General features: G+C 36.3%; 1 protein-coding gene across 1 annotated transcript in view; it reads left to right on the top strand.

Moving 5' to 3' along the window:
* ABHD3 (abhydrolase domain containing 3, phospholipase) overlaps positions 1-26419 on the top strand; it is a 53244-nt gene that overhangs the window by 8511 nt on the left and 18314 nt on the right. Inside the window, exons 4-5 of the mRNA XM_001367082.4 lie at positions 7236-7281; positions 17733-17845. Coding sequence (XP_001367119.3) covers positions 7236-7281; positions 17733-17845 — 159 coding nt within the window. The remainder of the gene's footprint in view (positions 1-7235; positions 7282-17732; positions 17846-26419) is intronic.

Raw genomic sequence — 26419 nt, 5'->3', positions numbered from 1 at the left:
AAGAAGAGAGTTAATAGGTAATAGAGATGCAAACAACTAGTTACACACAAGATATATGCAGTGTATAGCTTCTCAAAAATTAAGCAAACCCAGGTAAAACTGGCTGCTTCTACCAAGCCAAAAAGGCTCTGAGTTTAGTACTAATGAAAATCGTTCTGCTGTCCGAGGACCAAATGAACTAAATAAAATTCTTATCACCAATAGGCTAGCCCTCCAGGTGAGGAACTCCTTGGCCACAGCAACCCATCAGACAAATAAAAATGTGTAACAGTCCACAATCTTATGCCCGTCCACAGAAACAGAGGCAGAAAGGGGGATGGAGGATGCTGATATTTCTGCTCTATAGATTACCAACAAAGATTGGTGCTCTAGGACTGAAACGGTAGTCTAACAAGCAATTTGCCAATAGACTACTGGAGAAACCAAACCGTAGCCATACTTATGTCACTGTTAACCAGAAAACAAAGAATTTGGAATAAATGGAAACATGACTTATAGATTATCCTCTATTCCTTCCTTGCCCAACCTGGACTGGCACCACCATCTGCCTTCTCTGCTCCTATTCCCATACTGCTGGACATAGCTAGAGGAAGACATCCAGGCATGCCAACCAAATCCACTGTAAATGTATGTTCTCTAATCTCATCTGGTCCCTTAGGGCAGCAGGGCAATGCTTCTGCTAATCCTTTATTGATTCTGTGCTCAAACCTCCCATGCCACCTTCATCTTTTCCTCTTTCTGTGAGCTGATAACCTCACCTTATATTCTGTGGAGAAAACAGAGGTCATTTACTATGACCCCCCTCATCTTTTAAACATCTCACCGTTAATTCCCCTTTCTCCTCCAGATGGACAAGAATCTCACAGGATGAGAAGGAATGGATGGGTTGAGATCTGTACAAGCAGAATTGAGTGTCTACTCTGATAAAACAATGGATCTGTTGGATACTTCCACTTCTTTATGTCTTTTGTTTAACCCTTACCTTAAATGCATTCATGTGGTATCATTTATAGGACTTTTAAAAAACATTTAAAACAATATTTATTTATTATTATTATTATTTTTAAACCCTTACATTCCATCTTGGAATCAAAACTGTGTATTGGTTCCAAGGCAGAAGAGTGGTAAGGGCTAAGCAATGGGTGTTAAGTGACTTGCCCAGGGTCACACAGCTAGGAAGTGTCTGAGGCCAGATTTGAACCTAAGATCTTGGCTCTCAATCCACTGAGCCACCCAGCTGCCTCCTTCTTTAGGTCTTGAATCAATCTAAATAATCACTAAAGTACTTGATGACAGAACCTGTTCCATCTTGGAATTTACTCATTAAATGCTAATGAGCATTTAATAACTGTTTAATTGAATTACAAAGAAGGGGTTAAAATTCTTTCATCATTTCAGCAAGACTCTAGATGATTTAAAAAGAATGTAACCCTTTTTTTCAGGCATTGTCTAAAGCAGTATCAGTTAAGGTGACCCCTGTGCAGGGATTCCTTGCACAAAAGGTCAACCTGCTTTCTGCCCTCTTGTAGGACAGTCTGGCCTCATTATAATCAATCCCTGAAAAAACAAATAGTTGACTCTAGAATGGATGGCTTATCTGAGTCTTTGACTTCTTTCTGCTTCTTTCCTTTTGGCCATTTTATGGTGGGCAGAGTTATAGATGAATTCAGAGCAGTTAATATTCCTGCAGTGAGTCTAGATTTGGCAGAGAAATAGATAAATCAAAGTTTGAGGTATTGTGAAGGTCAGTGATGAGTTCTGCCACCATCCTCCAGTACCATAGAATTGCTACTCCGTCTTGGTTTCCTTAAGTGGAGTGAAGAAAGGTGGTATTAGATCATTTCTGGGGTCACTTGGTGACTATAGTATATTGTAACAATAATATAATCACTTAAGTGATTGTGAATGAATGAATCTAGAGTCGACTACATAGTTTATAGTTTATGACATACTTTTCTCAAACATTGTGTCAGACTTAATGTTTTGGGAAAAGCTACACACGGTTATGCTTAATTTTAATTCTCCTGCCTTCTGACAGAATAAAATAAAAAATATTCATCTCTTGTCATGCCTTAGTGATCGAGGCCCACCATGACCTGGCTCTGTCCTATCTTCCTAAATTTATCTACCATTGCCATCTTTTTAATAGTCTTATCTTAGTGAGATCGGTCTGCTTGCTGTGCCTCTTTTCATGCTGAATACATTCCTACCTTTCTACCTTTTTTTTAATGTTCTCTCCATCCTAACATGTCATCCAGAACTCTTTGTCTTTGTCCTCTTCATCCTTCATGTCCTACTTCAGGTCTCCTTGTTTATGTATCTTTTTCTGACCACTCCAGCTCACAGGACTCTCTCCCTTCTTTAGACTCACGTTATTTCTTATCAAGAAGGCTTCTCCAGCAGTGGACGGTGTACCTCAAACAGTCATGGATTCCTTTAACTAGGGTTACAGGATGTACCCAGGTCCCATCCAGCTCTGAGATCATGTGACTCTTTAATGGCTCTGGGTCAGTTTTTTTCATGGTTATTTTGTAAGCCTTACAGTTATAGAAGAATTCTTTTTTTTATTATTTTTACTTTGTATTTTTCAAATTTAACCTGGTCTTTCAACTATACTGTAATCTTCTTGAAGATTGGGGCCATGGCCTGCCCCCATTCATGTCCCCATCACAGTGTGAAATTCCTTTGGTTAAGGGAGAGGGTTGGTGTATTTCCAACTCTGAAAGACATAGTAAAGTATTAAGCAAGTTTGGTAGCAGTTGCCTGGTTGTTTTTCCTTCATAATAGATTTTGGTCCAAATCTGAAACGTGAAAGAAAATTCTATTTGTAAATGTTACTGCACTTTTTGTCCTTTTTTGCAGAAATCTTTTGTCTTCTCCCGTTTGTAGTTAAAGGTATTGACCCCATGACAGTGGATAATTTCTTATGTAATTTTTAAATTAAATGAAAAAATTTTAACTCATACATTCTGTCTTGGAATCAATACTGTGTCCTTGTGTCCTTGATCAAATACTATTTTCATGCCCAGGGTCACACAGCTAGGAAGTATCAGAGGTCAGATTTGAACCCAGGACTTCCTATCTCCAGACCTGACTCTTAATCCACTGAGCCACCCAGGTGTCCTTAAATTAAAATTTTTTAATTATTTAAAGCTCTCTCATTTTAAGAAGGTTTTTTTTTAGTCTTTTTTAAAGACTGCCTATGACATTGTGTTTCATAATTATGTAGGCCCTACTAATTATAACATTCTTTCTTCACAACAGCACTTTGAAGTAGATATTTGAAGTGTTGTTACCTTGATTTTACAGATGGAAAACTGAAAGGTTAAGGGACTTGTCCAGTCACAAAGCTAGTAAAATACAAAACCAGATCTTCCCAATTCCAAATTTAGTGTGTGTTGACTTAGCCACACTGCCCAGAATCACACACACACACACACACACACACACAGAGAGAAAAATGAACAAACTGGGGAAGGGAAGGGACCAGGAGATCAAAATTATAATTAACTTGATCACTAATTGCTGTGTAACTTAGAGAGCTTTCTTCAGGGTCATCTAGTAGGTAATTTATATCCAGATAAGCTTGTTTTCCATCAAGGGAAAGAAAAACGACCTTCTTCTTAACATTACTCCAGTATTTTTTTCATATATTCGTGGTATAATTAGACTCTCTTAGATTAGTCAATATAAATCTAGTTCCTCTGACCTTATGTCTTAAAACTTGTTTCTTAGATTTAAAAATATTTTTATTTCTTTAATCTGAATCCTACCCGTTTTCCTTATCAGATATAAGATATAATATCAGATATCAATTATATAAGATATAAATATATCAGATATAATTATAGAGATAAATTAAAAGCCTATGCTAGAGGGCAGTTGAGTAGCTTAGTGGATTGAGAGCCAGACTCAGAGACAGAAGGTCCTGAGTTCAAATCTAGATTCAGACTTTTCCTAGTTGTGTGAGCCTAGGCAAGTCACTTAACCCTCATTGCCCAGCTCTTACCACTCTTCTGCCTTGGAATCAATACGTAGTATTGATTCTAAGAAGGAAAGTAAGGGTTTTTTAAAGCAAAAATAAATAAAAATTAAGGAGTAGCTAGGTGGGTGGCTCAGTGGATTGAAAGCCAGGCCTAGGGGTGGGAGGTCCTAGGTTAAAATTTGGCCTCAAGGGGGATATGATTGGGGATGTAGATCCCAAATGATCATCCTAATGCAAACATCAACAGCATGAAAATAGTATTTGATCAAGGACACATGTAAAACCCAGTGGAATTGCACGTCATCTATGGGAAGGAGTGAGGGGAGGGGAAGGAAAGAATATGATTCTTTGTAGCCTTGTAACCAAGGAATAATGTTCTAAACTGACTAATTAAAATTAAAATAAATTAATAAATAAAATTTTCAAAAAGCAAAAACAAAAAAATTCAGCCTCAGGCACTTCCCAACTATGTGACCCTGGGCAAGTCACTTCACCCCCATTGCCTAGCCCTTACCACTCTTCTGCCTTGGAACCAATACACAGTATTGATTCTAAGGTGGAAGTAAGGATTTAATAAAATAAAATTTTAAAAAAGGCTATGCTGATGATTATTCCATGTTATATGAGGAGGTGGTACCTTAGCTCCTTAAAAGTAGGGGACTTCATCATGTGAAGATCCTATCTTCACAATCATATTGGTGTTGTTACACTGTCTAACTCCCTGAGGCTTTTTTGAGCCCCCCCCCCAACAAGCTGTCCTTCTTATTAAAAAATTAAAAATCAACATTTTCGGGGAAAGAATTAAAACCTAAAATGCCCTTGGTAGGTTAGAGAAATGAACAGAAAAAAAATGCAAGGTGGATTTTAATAAGGACAAGAGTAAGACAATTAACTTGTATAGCAACAGAGAGCACTGGACCCAGAGTCAGAAAGATCTGAGTTTGAATGTGACATCAGACACTTAGTGACTGTCCGACTAGCTGACCCCTGGGCAAGTCCCTTAACCTCAGACTCCACAACTGTAAAATGGGGATAATAACAGCACCACCTCAAAGGCTCATCATGAGGAATTATATTATCACTCGCCATTTCCCAGGATTTTTTGTTTTGAGATCGTGTGCCCCTTCTTAGGAAACCTGAACATAAGTCATGGGGAGAAGATGCTTGTGTGGTCCTTGGAGAACTGGGTTGCCTACATATATTAGTGCCACACAGCTGATGCATGGTTCAAGGCAGCACTAACTTAATACTTGTTGCTACTTTCAATGCTGTTGAGAATTGGGGAGAAAGGATGGCTTAGAGCAGCTACCACTTAGATGGCTAATAGCTAGATCAGCTCAAGACCTCTGCTGGGAATGAGATAATGAACCCTGGGCATAGTTGGTGAGATAAAGGGGCAGGATTCTTTATTCCTTGCGTGGTATTGGATCCTTAATTTTTTTTGTTTTGTTTTGTATATGTAGCATAACAGCACAACCTGATCTCTCATTGATTGTATTGATTGTAGCACTAAGAAGCATAAAGCGATTTACATAAATAATTTCATTTGATCCTCACAGCAATCCAGAAACCCAAGTGCCATATTTGTTATCATTTCCATTTTACAGATGAGAAAACAAGCTGAGGTTTAATCACTTTTCCAGAGCTGAGTTATATAGCTGATGTTTGAGGTGGTATTAAAAATAGGTTCTTTGTCCTGCAGTCAATACTTAATCCAATTCTGTGTTAGACATGAAAAGCTTCAAAAAGTACGAAAAAGAAGGGGATGAATCAGAGTAGCATTCACCTTCTACATAGGATTATAGATTTATTTTTGAAGGGACCTTAGAGGCTATCTTGTCCAACACTCATTTTACAAATAAGGAAACTGAGACTCAGAGACATTTAGAGACTTGTCAGAAGCCACACTGGTAGTAAGTGACAATGCCAAAATTTGATTTCAGCTCTTTTGACTCCAAATCCAGCATTCTTTCCACCCCATACCTTGGTATCCTTCCTGATAGCAAAGTGTCCTCTGCCATAAAATGCCTGCAGATGGGGAGAGAAACGTTTGCTACCAGGTAGAAAAAGAAATGCACAAAATTTTAGACTAGGATGTAGGTTTGGGCAGACTCTCGAGGTGAATCATTATCAGACCTCCTCCCCACGCCTACTCCTCTGCTTCTATTTTGTTTATAGAATGAGTTGGGTTTTTTTTTTAAATCATGGCTTGATCCTCTGTCATTTAAAAGGAATGTTCCTAAGTTGAATGATTTTTTTCCCAAAATTTCTAAGGGACCTTGTGCCATTGGTAGTCAAAAGATCCCTTATAGGAGAAAAAAAATTCTACCCCAAGTTATAAGTCAGAAAGCGGAGAATTGTCAGGCCCCAATTCTATCTGTGCCGATATGAAACTGGAAAATAGTGAGTTGGCCAGAGACCACAGTAAATACAAGCTCTCTGAAAACAATGCAGAAGAAGGTGGGGATGCTCCCTTGTGGTGGTTTTTTGTTGGTTGGTTCCTTTTTTAACATGCAGAATTGCTGAGCTTGTCCTGGTTATTTCCCTTCCATGGAGAAATACTTGACTCAAAGCTCAAGAAACCTTGGGAGAACACTGCTGTGTGCATACCCATAAGCAGGAAGATATGTTTTAGAACAGACAAGTATTTATTGTTCTCACAGTAAGTACTTTTCTATTACTTGAAATGGAAACTTAAATCTCTCATTTTATACTGTTTTTTTTTAATCCTTACCTTCTGTCTTAGAATCAATACTGTGTATTGGTTTTAAGGCAGAAGAGTGGTAAGGGCTAGGCAATAGGGGTTAAGTGACTTGCCCAGGGTCACACTGCTAGGAAGTGTCTGAGGTCAAATTTGAACCCAGCACCTCTTGTCTCTAGCCTGGCTCTCAATCCACTGAGCCACCCAGCTGCCCCCAATACTTGTGTGTTTTTTTTTTTAAGCATACATACCTATGTATATATACCTATGTCATCGATTAAGGAACAAATTGGTAAAAATCTATTTTTTAGGAATACATTTAAAAATACATTTAAAGTATCTATTTTATGAATTCAGCTATATACCTTATAGGCACAGAAGTTCAGTCAGATGAGATTTGCAGGCAATTACTTAAGGTAAAGAAGAAATCACTTTTAATTTGTTTAGTATATTTTGAATGGCTTTAGAAATACAGGTTAATTACAGTTTTCATATATACTTTGTTACAAAAAAGTTTGAAATAATGAAAATTACTTTCTTGATTTTTAGATGTGTGGTTTTTAACAACAGAGGAGTGTCGGGTGAAAATCTTCTGGTAAGAATGACTTTAAATAAAATGGTCAAATTTTTTATAAGTAACATTTCAATTTTTGAAGCTAGGAACTTTCTTAAAAGTATGTTCTATTTTGAGATGCATAACTATTTTTCAGACATATGGTTCAATAGTACCTCTTCTAACCTTTGAATAGAAAATAACTTTGTAACAGGGTTGAATGAGTATTAAATGTTCCCATATGAGCCCACATTTCTTTGGTAGAATTTATTATTTAGAACATATTTGAATACTCAGATCTAAATGTGAAATGATTGTTCTTCTGCTAGGTAAAGAGTTAAGGAGATCTCTATTTCAGTTCCAGATTTGCCACAATTCACTGTGACTTTAGGCAAAACAGGCAACTTCTCTGGACCTCATTTTTCTCATCTGTATAATGAAGGAGTTGAACTAGATGATATTTGATTTCTCTTCCAGAAGAAATGTTTTTTGAGTTTGTTTTTTTTTTGCCTCATCTTTCACCACATGGCCCAGAATAAGTAGTTGTGTGCCCCAGAATCATGCAGCATATTGTGACAGATCTGGACAGGAACCAAGATCTTCTGATTATTGGTCTTTTTTTTTAAATTGGACTGTCTTAATTTTATAATACATAGGAAGGAAGCACTTCATCTAATGCAAATAAAGACACTTTCTTGGTCATCCATAGGGTTAGAGAGTTGGCTGGGGTATTGAGAGATTAAAGGGCATGTCCAGAGTAATTTTTCTGGTTTGGTTTTGTTTTTAAAACCTGTTTTTTCTATATATCATACTATTCATCCAAAGATAGGAATGTTTTCTAGAACAGGAAAACCTAATCAGAGGTCTCGATCAAAGGTATTGGCTAAAATCCCCCAAGTACAGCTGAAATCAGATAAAATGTAATTGGGAAATGTTTAACAAAATAAATAGATAGAGACTTACAAACAGAATGATACATACAACATAGATAATGTTATTTTGTAGTTTTCTAAGTCAACATTTGGCTTAGAGGGATCCATTTCTATTTAACACCACTGGGAGCTGGATGCTAGTTCAGAATATGAATGTCCCCTTCAATATCCTTGACGGATGATTGTCCAGTCTCTGAAGAACTCCATTAGTGGAGAGGAGGGAACCTATGAGACTCATAAGGTAGCCTATTCTATATTTGGACAGCTCTGATTTCCAGAAGTCCTTCCTTATGTTTTGATAATCATGTGAACTTGTGAGAGATCTCAACCCATCCAGGCCTGATCATTCTGTTTGTTCTCCATTATTCAATAAGACTTTATTGAGTGCTTGTGGTATGTATATCCACACCCTATGCTAAGTGATGGGGATAAACATGAAGAAGAAAAAGTCTCTACTTTTTTAAGTTAATTTTTTAATTTTTAATTTTAATAAATTTCTACATGAGTTTTCTGAAGTTATATATTCCAAGTTGTCTCCCTCCCTCAGTCTCTACTTTTAAGGAGTATAGTGTCCCATAAGTCTTCCAGCTGAATTCTGGGGTCCATTCTCTGGATTAAGAGTTCTTAATTTGGGAACAGGGAACTTCATTTCCTAAATATTTTGATAACTGTGTTTCATTATAATTGGTTTCCATTATAATCCCATGTTATTTTATCTTATATTTTTAAAAACATTCTCAGAATGGGTCCAGACAGCCAAAGGGCTCAGTGACCCAAAAGGGTCCAAGCCAGACACAAAATGGGCTAAAATCTCTTGGTTTTGCATGGATACTGGTAGAGCACACAGGCTATCCATTAGTTCTCCCTTGATTTTCCAGTCAAACAGCCCTCGATCCTGGTCAGTTCCTGGTCAGTTCTTTGTTGGTTATATGCTACAGCTTACACATCTGCCATGTTCTTCCTTGGCCATTTGGTGATTTTCATCCTTAGTTCTTCTGACACGATATTATATCTTCTAGATTGCCTCCATCAATAATGATAATAATAATGTTGTTATTCAGTCATTTCTGTCATATCTAGCTCTTTGTGCCCCATTTGGTGTTTTCTTGGCAAAGATACTGTAGTGGTTTGCTGTTCCTGACCCAGCTCATTTTACAGATGAGGAAACAGAGATCAGCAGGGTTAAGTGACTTGCCCAGGATTACCACAGTTATTAAGTGTCTGGGGCCAGATTTCTTTTTAACTTAGGAAGATGAGTAAGTTCCTGGGCTCTATCTACTGTACCATCTAATTGCTAATAATAATGACTATAATACTAATAACTTTCAATTTTTCAGTTGTATTTGACTCCAGAACCAATGCTCTATCCACTTAGCCACCTAGCTGCCTAATGTGAATCTTAAAATTTCTCAGACTCTACCTTGGAACAGTATCTTAAGACTATTCCCCATTTTAAACAATAAAGGTACTTAGTCAGAAATGTATGTGAGAACTTTACCTTACTCCACCCATACTTAAGCATACTTTAGGGGAAGATAAAGTTGTAAAACTCCTTACTGAACAATTAAAAGGTACTTAACTCACACTTATAGTGAGGCAAAAGCCCTTAAGCTGGGTCTATTTTTAGATCTAATACAAAAGGGTGCTAAGTACCTATGAAGGTCAAATTAATCACTAAAAGGTCAGGCAACTTGCAAGGGACAACCTTACCAAAGAGGTGTGAAGTACTCAGAAGATATAATCTACCCAGAGAAGGTGATAACAAGATGTGAATTAGGAATGGTCAGCCCTTTGGAAAATGTCTGCTGTGATTGGTAGATGTGAAAATTTAGGTGAGGTGACATAGGAGAAAATTCTCTTTAAAAGGAGGTCAGAGGCCTCTGGACTTAGTTCAGCTTAGGAAGCTGAATTGGAGATCTCTTGGTGGCTGAAGTTAGTTGAGCTGAGGAGCTGAACTGGAGGGTCTCTCTGAACACTGGAGTTTTGCTTGGAACAAATCTTGTGGTGAGTGATTAAAGACTGACTTAGTTTTCTCTCTTAAAGGAAAGGCCTAGGCCAATGGCCTAGGCCCTAGCCTTCCTATTATTTCCTCTTACTCTGTCTCTCTCCCTTTCCTTAATTCCTTAATTTGTATTAATTAAAATCTCCATAAAACGCAGCTGACTTGGGTATTTCATATTTAGGAATTTTTCCCATGGCGACCACTTCATTTTTAATATAAAATCAAGACACTAAAAATTTATCTTTGCAGTTTTGGCAATTCAAAGTCTTAAACCCATATTTTCATGGTCACAGTTTATGGCAACCACTCTTTTGTCTGTAATGCTAATAATAATAATAATAATCTCTTGATGTCCATGATCTCATTTTATTCCCACAAGAGACTTGGGAGTTGGGCACAATGATTATTCTCATTTTACAAATGAGGAGACTAAAGGTAGATGGAGTTTAACTGACGTTCCCAAGATCATTCATATAGTAATTATGTAGGGTTGGATTAATACTCAGGTCTTCCCAACTCCAGATCTAGTTCCTTAGCCATTTTGTCAGTAGGTGACATCAGGCATCAGATTGCTTATTACAGAAGCGTATGAAGGCTTTGTCCAAGTTTCTCTTTAGCTTAGGGATCTACAACCTATTTCCTTTCCTACAATCAGATATATTACATCTAAATAAATTTATGTTCTTGTGGAACAGATCCAAAACCTGTTCATGTATCTTATGCTAAAGAAAAAGATAGATGTTTAAATTTTTTTCCCATTTAATTCAAGGCTAAACACCATTTTCAGTCAGGAATTTAGATTTAAACTAAAATGAACCTTTTATTCCTTGCCTTCTCCAGGAGGGGGGAGGGAAGAAGAGAGGAAGAAGACAGTTTATATTATATAATTTCAGAAAACTCATGTGGAAATTTATTATTAAAATAAAAAAGTAAATGAACCTTTTAGTTTTCTACATAGAGAGTTTTACTTATTTTTGTGGAAGGTACTGCTCCTTTCATATACGGGTATTATGGTATTATGAAAGGGGCAGGAAAAAAAGTATTTGTATAAAAACACTAACAAAATCAGATTGAGAAGAAAGCAGTACCTCAGATAAAAATGCTTGGGGAGAGACAGTATGTTCTGAGGACCTGAGAGAACACAATCCCTCAGATAAGCATATTTATCTGAAGGCAGAGCATTGGCTCATTTCAAGATGGCTACATTGCATTGTGGTTCATTAGCTCAGTGACATGGGACTATTTTCTATGATTTAAAGGTTACTGATAAACTGATAAACAATATATTTCATTATTAATTTATAAAAATTTGTATATTATATATTTATTAAAACTGATACATTTATATTTATATAAATATATAACATGTCTATATCATATAAATATTTATAATTTCTTTAAATAAAAGTAATTTATATAAACTAATAATAAATTTATATAAATGAAGTACTTTGAGGGAATGTGGGATGATTATATATGTTATATTATTATATCTTAATTATTATACATATGATTAAGACCATTGAGGTCTTAACCTGACAGAAAAATAAACTCTTTGAGTGTCATGTCCTAAGTTAGAGCTAGGCCATTACTTATGAAGATATCCCAATTGGAGACATTAGAAAGAGATAAGAGGTGACCAGAAGAAGATGGAAACGAGACCACAGCAAATGGAGATGATAAAATACAGAAGCTGAGTTGAGCTAATATATTTTGTAGCTGTGTTTTTTTTTAACTTAGAATCATTTCCATGGTTACATCATTCATGATTTTTCCCACCCCTCTTTCCTCCTCCCTTCCAGAGATGACAAGCAATTCCACTGGGTTATACATATATCATTGTTCAAAACCTATTTCCATGTTATTAATATTTACAGTAGACTGATCTTTTAACATAAAACCCCAAATCATGTCCCTATCAAACCATGTTATGAATCGTGTTTTTCTTTTGCATTTCTGCTCCCACAGTTCTTTCTCTGGATGTGGATAGCATTCTTTTTCATAAATTCCTCTGGATTATCCTAGATCATTGCATTGCTGCTAGTAGAAAAGTCTATTTGATTGTGACACAGTGTAGCAGTCTGTGTATAATGTTCTCCTGGTTCTTCTCCTCTCACTCTGCATCAATTCCTGGAAGTTGTTCCAGTTCACATGGAATTCTGCCAGTACATTATTCCTTTCAGCACAATAGTATTCCATCACCATCAGAAACTACAATTTGTTCAGCCATTCCCCAATCAAAGGCATCCCCTCATTTTCCAATTTTTTTGCCACCACAAAGAGCACAGCTATGAATATTCTTGTATGTCTTTTTCCTTATTATCTTTGGGGTACAAAGTGAACAGTGGTATGGCTGGGTCAAAGGACAGGCATTCGTTTAAAGCCCTTTGGGCATAGTTCCAAATTGCCCTCCAGAATGGTTAGACCAATTCACATCGTCACCAGCAGTGTATTAGTGTCCCAATTTTGCCACATCCCCTCCAACATGTATTACTTTCCTTTGCTGCCTTATTGGCCAGTTGTTTTGCATCTGTTTTACTGAGAACTAATACTGATCAAAAGAAAGACAATGCTTTACTGGTTCACTGGAGAGAGGCTGATCAAGTTAAGAGAGCTAACTGATGCTAGATAGGTGACAGTAGCTGGAATCTGATGGGAAAAGAGCTGCTTACTCTTGCTATGTGTAGATCTATATAGGCATCCTTATCTCTAGCTCGAGAGAGGAGGAACTTCTCAGGGATATGAGTATTGCCTTTTCTGCCCTCTGTATTTGAAGAGAAGGGGGAAAAAACCCAGACTTTGCAGCTATACTGAACAATTCTGATCTGTTTTGCTGGAAAAAAAAAGTTACTCATTCTCAGCACCTTGGAGAGAGGGTGTCCTTAAAAGAGCTTGACACTGTTTCAGTAGTTTTGCCCTGTTGAAGGGCTGTGAGGAGGGGAAGGGTGAGCAGATAAGCAGTTTTGCCCAGAAAATGACATGGTACAAGCTGTTCCCTAAAGAGATCAAGGATATCAAGGCTTGCCATACAGAATTACAGCTTTGCCCTGAGCACATGGATTTCCCTAATCATATATGCCTCACTGCTAGGTTTTTCTAGGTCCATTCTCCTCCATGGACTCTGTGTGCATAGGTGGCAGAGTACAATCCAGATTTATAGGTAGATTGTTCCATTTTGATTAGAACTGTTTTTGCCTTCTCGCTTAGTAAATGTTTCACGTTTAGGAGTCAGTGGTGTTGAAGGGACTGATTTTTTATAAATGGGAAGCAGGCCAATGGGGAGTAGTAGGAGTGTGTGGTGCCTTCTCCACTCTACACCAGTTACTGGTAAAATCTTGACAGAGAGTAGAGTCGTGTAGTAAGAGGAGAATTGATATGTCCCTCTGGGAACCCCAGACCTTCCAAGTGTGAGTTCAGGCTGAGCAAGCCAGTCAGGACAGACACTGTGGCCAGATAGATACACATGCACTTGTTGTTTTCCCATTGTAGAATCTAGGCTCCTCTAGAAAAGGGAAGGCTCGTGATAGACGCTTGAATTGAATTTTATATGGTATAATCTCAGGGCTTTTCATCATCAGTCTACCACTGAGTGCTCTCACTTATCAATGCTCTTACTATAGTATGGCTCTTAGAACTGAACACATACTTCAGATGGGCTCTGACTGAGGCAGAGTATAGCAGTACTTCTGCCTAGTCTTGGCTGCCAGGACTTTTAATAGAGCCAAAAAATGATCACATTAGTTTTTTGGTTGCCATATCCTATTGTTGAAACATGACTTGCAGTTCCATTTAAATCTCCAGATCTATTTCAGATGAATTGCTATCTAACTTCCATCTTAGTAATTTTTTTGAACCCAAACAAAAGAGTTTACATTTCTCCCTATGGAATTTCAGCTTTTTTAGACTTGAGCTAGTGTTCCAACCTATCTCAATCTTTTTGGATCCTGACTCTGCCACCAATTGTGTTAGTTGTCTTTTCTAGTGTCATATGCCCATTTGATAAACATACTATCTATACCTTTATTGAGAGATGATAAAAATATTATAATAGAAATTTTCTTCCACTTTGGGATTAATCCATTAATGATCACTCTGATTCTAGCCCCAGAGTTTCCTTTTTTCGCTTTCTATGGCTGGCTTAATCTTGAAACCTGACTGTTTCCTTTTATTCTCTGACCAAGTCATTGGTTAAACCTCCCCTCTCTTTAATTCCTTTGAAGTAAGGCAAGAGCTAAAACACTTGGTTTAGTAGGTTGTTAATGTCCTAAAATCTCATCTGTCTTACAGGGTATTAACAACATTTTCCTGTGACCCTGCTACCCCTTTAAACCATCTACCAAACTGAATCTGCCATTTTTTCTCTTCTGCCAGTTTTTTAGAAGGAATAATCTGTATTCATGGATTCTACTTCTTTACCACCCACTCTCTCCTCAACAATGGCTTGCAGTGAGTGTGGCTTCCATCTCCAGCCTGGTGGTAAAATAGCTCTCTCCAAAGTGACTAGTGACCTGTCACTAAATCCAATGCTCTCCATTACATCCATATCTTTCTAGGCTTCTCTTGTGTTTGTCAGTGGGGACCACCCTTCTTATTGATATCATTTCTGCTTTGTTTCCTGTGATATTGTACCTTTGAAACTCTTCTCATACTTCTCTATCTTTCTTGCTAGCTCTACAGTTTTTAGTGCTTTTTCTTTCTTAGATTATCTTGTATTTGCTGATATTATCCATGTTGTAGAATGTAATCTCTTTAAAGTTAGGGACCGCTTAATTTTTTTCTTTAATTGAGTTACTTTTAAATTTGTTGTTTTTTTACATAAAAAGTCCAGCAAAAATTGAATAAAGTAAAATTATTTTAGGCAGTAAAATGAATCTTATCAACCTAGTATGAGGCTGATCAGAAATTTGGAGGTGGCCCATTCTGGAATATTTACACAATAACAGATTAAACCTTGCAAAGAACCCAAACTATCCTTACAAAATGTTCCTGTGATCTTAGCACACATAGGCTAAAAGCAAAACCAAAAAAAAGTATCAATATATTCACATATAGATTAAAATATACTACAGATTCACTAGCATACTGGGTGGGTAGGAAGGGCTGCCCAAGGGGCAGTGAACTAACAGCATCCCCAAGTAGGAGACCCAGGTCAGAGAAATGAGGGTCAGGCCCAAGAGATTAGAGAATAGTCTCTCTCCCACTGTAACCTTGGCATCTAGGATATAATAGACACTTAATAAATGGAAGGTGAAAAAGGACTGAATTTAGAGCCAGAAGAGCTGGGTTCAAAGTCCAGCTCTGCCATTTATATATGGTCTGTGTGACCCTGAGCAAATCAGTCACTTAGCCTCTACCCTTGGTCTCATTTTTTTCATTTGTAAGATTGAGGTTGAACTAGATGGTTTCTAAGTTCCTTTCTAGCTCTCAATTCTATAATCTTAAATTTAGATTTTATTTATTGAATTAAAGTTGTTTTATTCTTGGTCCTCACATGAATTCCCCTAGGTTTTACTCTTCTTCACATTCTCTTTCTGTGATTTCATCAAATTTCCTGCCTTGTTTTCACTTTTTTATGCAACTGATTCTCAAATCTACCTCTTTACCCCTCCATTTCTCCCTAGACTTCCACTTCCCCATTTCCATTTGTCTTCTCTAATTTTGTCTGGATGTCCTGCCTCCCACTCCATGTGTATAACATGGAACTCACCTGAAGAATACTGCCCATGGCACCATCATCTCCCCAGACTTCCAGCTCTGTAACAGAGCCATCTTGGACTCTTACTTCATCCTCATTCCATACATCTATCAGTTGCCAGGTTTTACTTATTTCCACATTATTTCTCACATTCAGATCCTTCTTTCTTTCTCTTTAATCTTTCTCAGTGCTTAATATGGCAGTAGCTCAGTCTTCTGCTGGTTCATGGAGAATAGAACATTTTGAGGGAATAAAATAATTCATATATCTGGAATGAACTGACTCATGAACCACTTAATTTACTAAATTAGCCTTTCTACCATGCCAAATATCATTTTCCACTATTTTTCTTTTTGTTCATTAGTTTAGGTTTCTAGATGTACATAAGATTTGTGCAGCAGTAAAAGGAGATGTTAGAGGTTGCCCATAAATAACTCAGAATTTTAAAGCTAAGCTTTTTAAGAGATAGACCCACATGTAGGGGAAAAAAAAGCTGAATAAGTTGTCTTTTTTTTTTTTACATAAATTCTGCTGACAAATTCAGTGGCCATTATGAATGAGTATAATAGCAGATATTGTTCTGTTTGCATTTCCCTCCTGACTTCAAGCCAAAAATACTCTAGTTGGTTTTTATCTTAATCATTTGGAAGATCCCGTCAAGTTGGGACCTTCCCTTCAGGATTCCCACCTCCACCCCCAGTGCCTCCATCTACATTCTTACAAAGGTGACAGTAGAACAGCTATATGGGCAAACTTTAATTGGATCCATTCCAGGGAGTTTTGCAGGGGGAGTGGCTTGGGAGGAGGACTCACCTCCTTTTTGGTCACTGGCAGTGATAACTTACTTCTTGATTTTAAAAAAGAGGAAGAATACCACTGGTGTGTAATAGGTATACTCTACAAAGTTTGTTTCAGATTTAAATGAAAGACATAACAAGAGTTCTCTTTTAGGATTGGATGGTGAAACTGTTTACCAAAGATATATTCCATTCACACTTTAATTTTTTTTGCATATCTTGAGAGAGCTTTCAGTGAAGCTCTTCTGCTGTGAACAGAGTCCTTATTGATATTCAGATTCAGTATGTGAAAAGATTACTTGTTTTAGTTCATTATATGTGAACATAATCAGCTTTACATGTTTTAGCATTATAAGAATCTACTGGGATCTTAAGCAGAGAGAGGTCTAATATTTTCCGAAGGGCAAAAGAAATTCTTAGTTGTTGTATAAAGATTACACTAACAAAAGAACTGTTCCAGAATACCACTTTTCTTTCAGGATTTAATCCTGGAAGGAAATTAAAAGATTTATTGAAATTTTTCTTTTAAACTACCTCATAATAAATTTTTATAGGAGATTCCTGGAATACTTTCCAGAAGGAAGTACTTTATGCTTATTTTTATGTTAATTTCTGTGAAAGTTCAGTTCAGGCATAAGAAAACGGTATCATAGATGAGTGAAAAGAAATTTATAGGTGAATCTATGATCAAGTCAAGGAACATTTATTAAGTATTTACTATTTGCTAATACTGAATCCAAATTTACTGAGGTTTTTAAACTGTTCTTTCCTTATAGATTAAAAAATATATATAGGCCCTTGTTGAAAATAGTCTTGTTAAAAAATAGCCACAATTATTTTTACCTTTGTAGACTATAAATGTATATGCCATACATATGCAAATTTAAAATTACCATAATCAAGAATTAGCATGTCAAAACACAAAGAAATGGCTATTTCTATTTTGTGATATATTGCTTTTTTTAAAAGTTTTATTTATTATATACCATGAAACTAATTTTTATTTATATTTGAGTTATAGTGCAAATATTTTTCTTTTTGTTTGTTTTACATATGACTGCTTATAGACACCAAGGACTTATTGTTGTGCTAATACCGAAGATTTGGAAACCGTTATTCACCATGTTCACAGTCTGTACCCATCAGCCCCATTTCTAGCAGCTGGAGTCTCTATGGGAGGGTAAGATAAATATATTTTTTTTCTTTATGCACTCTTTAATTGAACTATAATATGAATTCTGTCTCATGTTCAGAGTAACATAGGTATTTTTCTTTTAAAATTCTTGGTTGATTTTTGGTTAATTCATTCCTTCATTTGCTCAGTAGCATTCATTGTGCCTTCTGTGTGCTCTGGGACCTGTGAAACCAATCCATTTACAATGGTCCCTGCACTAAAATGGACATATGGATTATGTGGGTCTGACTAGCAGCCTTTTTTTCATTTCCCATGGGATTGACTTCTGTTACTCAGCTTCTGCTCCTTGTTGGACTTAGCATCTAGTCAGTGCTCTTCGCTTTAGAAATGTTTGTCAGTGGCTAAAATCAAAAGGCCACACTTTGGGGTTTAAGGTTTGCAATGGAGACGAATGCCATAAGTTTGTAATGGAAGCGAGAAAATAATAGAGCTTCTCTAAGCACAGACTTAGATTCACGCCCTGCCTTCTCTTGGCAGCCTCCTCCTAAACTGTATTTTTCTTTTCCATTAGTTAGATCTCTCCTGTAGTTGGCTTTATGTTCGTTAACCACAACTCTAACCACAACTTTTGTCTACTGTGTAGTTTTTGTTTTTAAATCCATTTCTGCATGGTGTTTGAAGCTGCATTTGGATTTAGTGTGAGCATTTGTGTTTATGCTTTTATGTTACTAATTGCTGTAATTCATTATTGCAGAGGAGAGCTCAGGAAAACTAAAACTTGCTCATGTTTCATGTGTTTATGTCTTTTATCATATTACTATTGCCACTTAATCTATTTTTAAATGTTTTTAGGGGAGAGCTCAGGAAAAAAAAATTCTTTCAGAGTTGATTGTGGTTCAGATTCAAAGGTCATTACCCAGTTTAATTGGTGAACATCTGAGACCGAACACCCACTTTTTAAAATTTTGTAGTTCCCTAATTGCCCATATCCATCCTTGTTTTGATTTTTAAAACATTCAAGTCCTCTATTTACCTATCTTTATAAATTACAGATTCATCCAAGTAAATAGGCTTTTTAACTAGCACCCTGATTGATAAAATACTCAGAATTCAATTCAGTGTGTATTTATTTTAAAGAATAAAACATTTCCCCCCTCAGAAAAGAAAAAAAATTCTTGCATTAACATGGAAAGTCTGCCTTGACCTACAAAAAGAAGAGGCCTGAATCAAAGAAGTTGGGCAAAGTCTCTGAATTGTGCTTAACCAACAGTATTCAGCTTGGTTTTTTTCCCTTACCCTAAAATGTGAACTTTAAAAGAAAGGATACCAGCTGAAAGTTGTTCCCTTAATCATATAAGTGTCTAACTTATTATTGTAGGACAAATCTTTACATAAACAGACCTAGATTCTCTATTCATATGCTCCAGAGAAATGCCTATTCATGTCACAATGAATCTGCAGTGCCTGAAGGCAGGACTTGACCATTAGCCTTTGCAGCTGGTTGAATATTAATGTCTCGTAATGGGTTTGAAGAAAATGCCCTTTCTTGTTGCCTAGCATTGTGACACATTCCCATGTGGGTTCACCAAATAGGGTTATACTTTTTCATTTGAATGCTTCAGTCAAAAGCATTACTCTATTGAGTATCTCCAGGCTGAATACAAATACTAGCTGTTGTTACCAGCTTGGAATATTACCCAAGGCTGCAATTGCCTATATCTTTGTAAAACAGAATCTGTGAGATCATGCAGGAGATGGTTATGTAGTGGAACCTGACCAGTTTCTACTCCAACACTAGGTTAATCAACAAGCATTTCTTGAGGACTTGCTGTATGCATAGAACCACCTTCCAGCGTGTGGCATTCATGGTGGTTGTCTGTTGGTCTTTGAAAAAAAAAAAAAGGTTAGAATGGATGACCTCTGAGTTCTCTTCCAGCTCAAAATCCATCCTATATGAAGGACCACCTTCTGCCTCGATTGAACCACCTCAGCTAAGGCTAGATGGGGACCTGAAGAATTCTTACCCAGAAAGTAGTGGTATCAAAATCCACTCCTCAAGAACTAATAAATCACTGGCCTCTTAACCTTGATTGGTGTCAAGGAAGCAACAAATTATCTTAATTATAAATAATCCAGGATTTAAATCTCAAGTCATAAATCATCCTTTCTCCCCAAGAAAATTAGGGATTATTCTGAATCTCCATCCTGCTAAAAGATATAGTTTCTTTTTTTTTTGTGAAGATATTTTATTTCCCAATTAATGTGATAATAATTTTCAGCATATGTTTTCCAAATTATAAGATCCAAATTGCCTCTCTCCCTTCTCCTGGAGATAGTAAGTAATTTGATCTGTGTTATACATGTAATATCATGTAAAACATATTTCTATATTGGTTATTGTTGAAAGAGGATATTCATATGAAACCCAAACCCCAAAATAAAAACTGAACTTATGTGAAAAATGATATGCTTTCATTTGCATTTTGACTCTTAACAGTTCTCTATCTGTAGGTAGATATCATTTTTTGTTATAAGTCCTTCAGAATTTTCCTGGATCATTGTATTGCTTAAAGCAGCTGACTCTTTCATGATTAATCATTCCAAAATATTGCTGTTACTATGTATAAAGCTCTCCTGGTTCTGCTTATTTCACTCAGCATCAGTTCATGGAGTTTTTCCAACTTTTTCTGAAATCATTGTGTTCATCATTCCTTATAGCATAATAGTGTTCCATCACCATCATATACCACAGTTTGCTCAGCCTTTCCCCAATTGATGGACATCACTTCAATTTCCAATTTTTTTGCCACCACAAAAAGAACAGTTATAAATACTTTTTTACAAGTAGAACCTTTCCCCTTTTTAGTGATCTCCTTGGGATATAGACTTAGTAGTGGTATTACAGGATCAAGGGGTATACACAGTTTTATAGCCCTTTGGGCATTGTTCCAAATTGCCCTCCAGAATGGTTGGGTTAGTTAGCAACTCTACCAACAATGCATTGGTATCCCAATTTTTTAAAATCCCTTCCAACATAATCACTTTCCTTTACTGTCATATTGGCCAATTGGATAGGTATGAAGTAGTACTTCAGAGCTACTTTAATTTGCATTTCTCTAATCAAGAGTGATTTATTTTTTAATTGAAATTTTTTAATTAATTAATTTAGAATATTTTTCCATGCTAACATGATTCATGTTCTTTTTCTCCCCTCCTCCTCCCCTCCCTGTAGCCAACAAGCAGTTCCACTGGGTTTTACATGTGTCACTGATCAAGACCTATTTCCATATTATTAATATTAGCATTAGGGTGATCGCTTAGTCTACATCCCCAATTATATCCCCATCAACCCATGTGATCAGGCAGTTGTTGTTCTTCTGTGTTTCTACTTCTATAGTTCTTTCTCTGTCAAGAGTGATTTAGTACATTTTTTCATATAATTATTGATAAATTTGACTTCTTCATCTTAGAATTGCTTGTTCATATCCTTTGACCATCTGTCAATTGGGGAATGACTTGTATTCTTAAAAATTTGACTTAGTTCTCTATATATTTAAGAAATAATACTTTTATCAGAGAAATTTGCTATAATTTCCCCCATTTATTGTTTCCCTTCTAATCTTGGTTACATTGGTTTTGTTTGTACAGACTTTTTAATTTATATACCAAAAAGTCACTCATTTTATATCTTGTTATGTTCTCTATCTCTTCTTTGGTCATAAACTCTTCCCTTTTCCATAGATCTGCTAGGTAACTATTCTATATTCCTATATTTTACTTATGGCATCCCCCTTTATGTCAATCATTTTGACCTTATCTTGGTATAGGGTGCGATATGTTAGTCTATACCTAGTTTATGCCATGCTGTGTTCTAGTTTTCCCAGTAATTTTGGTCAAATAGTGAGTTATTATTCCAAAAGCTGAGGTCTTTGAGTTTTTCTAACGACTAGACTACTAAGGTCATTCATCCCTATATATTTTGTATCTAATCTATTCCATTTATCTACCATTCTATTTCTTATCCAGTACCAGACTGTTTTAATGATAACTGCTTTATAGTACAGTTTGAAATCTGGTACTCCTAGACCACATTCCTTCATAATTTTTTATCAATTCCCTTGATAATCTTGACCTTTTGTTCTTCTAGATGAATTTTATTACTTTTTCTAGTTCTATAAAATAACTTTTGTTAGTTTAGTATATAAATTAATTTCAATAATAGCATCATTTTTTACATTAGCTCAGCCTACCTATGAGCATTTAATATTTTTTCCAGTTGTTTAGATCTGACTTTATTTGTCTGAAAAGTGCTCATATAATTTCTGTGTTTGTCTTGGCAAGTATATTTCCAGGTATTGTCTAGTGTTATTTTAAATGGAATTTCTCTATCTCTTGCTGCTGGACTTTGTTGGTAGTATATAGAAATGCTGATGACTTGTGTGGATTTATTTTGTATCCTGCAATTTTGCTAAAGTTATTGATCATTTTAACTACTTTTTTAGTTGATTCTTCAGGATTCTTTAAGTATGCCATTATATCATGTGCAAAGAATGTTAGTTTAGTTTCCTCATTGCCTACTTTAATTCCTTCAATTTCTTTTTCTTCTCTAATTGTTAAAGCTAGCATTTTGTGTGCAATATTAAATAATAGAGGTGATAATGGGCATCTTTGCTTCACCTCTGATCTTATTGGGAAGGCTTCTAACTTATCCCCATTGCAGATGATATTTGCCAGGTTTAGATAGTTACTACTTATTTTAAGAAACACAGTTTCTTCAGAAATTTTAACTTATTGGGGAGGGGGGGCAGCTGGGTAGCTCAGTGGATTGAGAGCCAGGCCTAAAGATGGGAGGTCCTAGGTTCAAATTTGGCCTCAGACACTTCCCAGCTGTATGACCCTGGGCAAGTCACTTGACCCTCAATGCCTAGTCCTTACCACTCTTCTGCCTTGGAACCAATAGACAGTATTGATTCCAGTACACAGTATTGATTCCAAGACAAAAGGTAAGGATTAAAAAGAAATCTTCATCTACATATTAACACTTATAATTCCCATTCCTTATTCAACCAATTCCCCAGGAGATTTCATTCATCATAGGACACACACACAATTCTTTCCGGATTAGGAAGGTACTTGGGTGTTCATCTTTGCTCTATTGGTTATTCCACCTTTTGTTTTTTTTTTTTTTTTTGCTGTGGCTAATAGAAACTTGCCTACCCTTTGAGTTCTTCGATACCATGGAATAATTGTGCCCAAGAACATGGAGTGGGTCTATGATGCATTGCTTTCTTTCACTTATTAGTTTCTCAGAGTGAGAATGAGACTCAAATGCCATCTACATTCCCTTCTTACAGTCTGAACTTATAACAGCAAGATCATAGAACTTATGCTCAAAATACAACCTGTTAATCTCTATGTAGCAAAGAGTCATAAACCATCATAAATCCTTACATTAATTACCAGGCACGGGTTCTTTATTAATATATTCCTGAGGAAGTATGTACACAGGGAAAACAACAATGAAAGATATTAGAATTCTGATCAATTCAGAATCAGGTCACTGGGGACTGGCTGTGAAGCAGCTCCTTCTTCTTGAAAGAGAGGTAGTTCATTACAGGTGCAGATTGAGGCATATATTCTCAGATATGACCAAAATGTTGATTTTTTTACCCTTTAACTATACTTCTTTATATAAAGTTAGCTCTTTGCATAGGGGGAAGGGAAGGGAAAGGAATAAGCATTTACTTAGCATCTACTACATGCTGTGAAGCTTTACAAATATCATCTCATTCCTCACAAGGAAAGGGAGGACCTCATTGAGATGTGACAATAATATAAATTTTTTTTTAATTAAAAGGACCCAGCTACTTACACAGAAGCAATTTTTAAATCCACAAGACAAGCGGGGAAAAAACCAGATAGTATGATGAAAACTTTGAGTTTAGTGCAATATTATATCTTTTCATAATTATTTGTAATGAAAGTGTTTTTGCACAGAAACAAAATATTAATTATCAAATAAGTTTCCTTGTAATCAATTAATTGGAAATCACAATCAGCGTATTTTTTGACAATGATATTTTTAAAACATTTTTAAATAGAAGAAAAAATAAATGCTCCAGAGAAACAAATGTCTACATGTCACAATGCATCTGTAATATTGTCAATGAATTTATAGATGAATCTCTAACTAGTTAATTAGATTATGAATGTAGCCCTTTTCTTAGGACATCTCTTTTTTCTAAATCACGTCTCCACTTCAGACCTGCAGGATAAGCATATGTATTCAAAAGGGTCATCTTCTAGTTTTGTCATCATCTTCCTAATTTCCCCAGATCAGTAATCATGATATACCCAGAATCCTAGATATATTATGGTATTTATATAAGTAGCTCATCAGGTATCATACCCTACATTCTCCTCATCTAATCTGTCTCACAGTTCTCTGTCCATCCCAGGCTTATACCATGTTCTTTTCTTTCTCTTTTTTTCTCTCTTTTTTCTCATTAGAAATACCACGCTCATTTCTCTCATTTGTCTCATTCTCATTCTCTCAAATCAATTACAAACTTTATCCCTGGCAGTTATATAGTAAGTTCTTCCTTCTCCCCAAGACCTAACCCAGAGCATATTGGGGCACCTCAACACTAAGATAGGTTTCTTCCCCTTTTCATCAAAGAAGAATTATGGAAGATAAGAAATGATAAAACAAAGAAGAAGGGAAAAATATTTTTAAAATAGAAAAAGGAAGTGTGAATGAATGTATATAGCAATAATCACTGAGTTTCAGAGTCAAGGTCTCAAAAACCACCACCACCCCCCACATGCATCTGTCCCAACTGGTCATCCAGTCTACCCATTGCCTCCAAAGGCAACTCTGCCCTCTTTGTTACAGACAGTTTTCAGGAAAAGTGTTCAAAGGTGGAATAGGCCAGTGTGGACTAGAGTGGTCAAAGGTTGGAGGAAGTAAAGCATGTAGTTCTTTAACAGGGTCTTGAAGGATGGAGTAGGACACAGTTAGGGGAGTAGAAATGGCATGCCAGACAGGAGGAACAGCTTATGCAGAGAAATAGGTAGCTTTATACAAGTAAGATAGAAGAACAGTGAAAAGATCAGTCAGAGTATATGTAGTACTAGTAGCTAAGTCTACAAAGGTAAGTTGGAGATGGGTTATGAAGAGCCTTAAACATAGTAGCAAGAGCCCCAACTTTCCTAATTTTTTTGAAGTCAGAAAGCAGGAAAATTAAGATAAATATAACTGTAAGCAGAGACTACATGGTTTTTTATTCCCCTCAGGGGCAGGAAAACCTACATTCAAGTCTTGATTTTTCACACACACACACACAAAATGTATGATGGGGTAAGTTACTTAGCTGTTCAGTGCCCCAGGCATCTCTCTAAAATGATAAATTGCTAAGCAGGTACTAATCTGAATTGCAAGTGGGAGTTTCCTATCAGGAATTTATTTACTAATAAACCCATAAGTCTAATCCTGCCCCCCAAAAGAAAAAACAATCTATAGGCCACTTTTCCCAGAAAATGAAGGCCAAGAGAACACCACTATATTTTAAGAGTGGATCACAGACTTTATTATCTAACTAATTCTTGACTACCTTTCTTATATACCTTTCTGTAAATTCATGGATTCATAATCTCTTAGAAGGTTCTTTCAAGATTATCTAGTACCTCTTTTATTCCTCCAGATGAAGAAAGAATAATAACATTTATATAGCAATTTAAGGCTTGCAAAGTACTTTAGATAGATTTCATTTAATCCTTAAAACAACTGTATGACATAGGTATCTTTTATCAATATACTCATTTTTTCTCCTTGGCTTGGGAACTCTTGAACTTGGCCATAACATTTCTGGGAGTTGTCATTTGGGGTTTTATTGCAGGAGGTGATCTGTGGATTTTTTCAATTTCCATTTTGCCTTCTTGTTCAAGAATATCAGGGCAGATAGCACTGCTGGATTTGTACCCCAAAGAGATAATAAGGAAAAATACATGTACAAGAATATTCATAGCTGCGCTCTTTGTGGTGGCAAAAAATTGGAAAATGAGGGGAAGTCCTTCAATTGGGGAATGGCTGAACAAATTGTGGTATATGTTGGTGATGGAATACTATTGTGCCTAAAGGAATAATAAAGTGGAGGAATTCCATGTGAACTGGAACAACCTCCAGGAAGTGATGCAGAGCAAAAGGAGCAGAACCAGGAAAACATTGTATACAGAGACTGATACACTGTGGTACAATTAAATGTAATGGACTTCTCCATTAGGAGCAATGCAGTTCTCCTGAACAACACGGAGGGATTTATGAGAAAGAACACTATCCACATTCAGAGGAAAAACTGTAAGAGTAGAAACACAAAAGTAAAACAACTGCTTCATTACATGGGTCAAGGGGATATGGCTAAGGAGGTGGACTCTAAATGAACATCCTAATGCAAACACCAACAACATGGAAATAGGTTCTGATCAAGCACACATGTAATACGCAGTGGAATTACGTGTCTGCTATGGGAGGTGTAGGGGAGGGGAGGGAGGAATAGAATATGATTTTTGTAACCAAGGAATAATGTTTGAAAAAAAAAAGAATATCAGGGCAGTTTTCTT

The sequence above is a fragment of the Monodelphis domestica genome, chromosome 3, assembly GCF_027887165.1.
Source record: "Monodelphis domestica isolate mMonDom1 chromosome 3, mMonDom1.pri, whole genome shotgun sequence".
NCBI classification, from domain to species: domain Eukaryota; kingdom Metazoa; phylum Chordata; class Mammalia; order Didelphimorphia; family Didelphidae; genus Monodelphis; species Monodelphis domestica.
The sequence above is the reverse complement of the archived record's forward strand: the minus strand, read 5'-3'. Positions and strand labels throughout refer to the sequence as shown.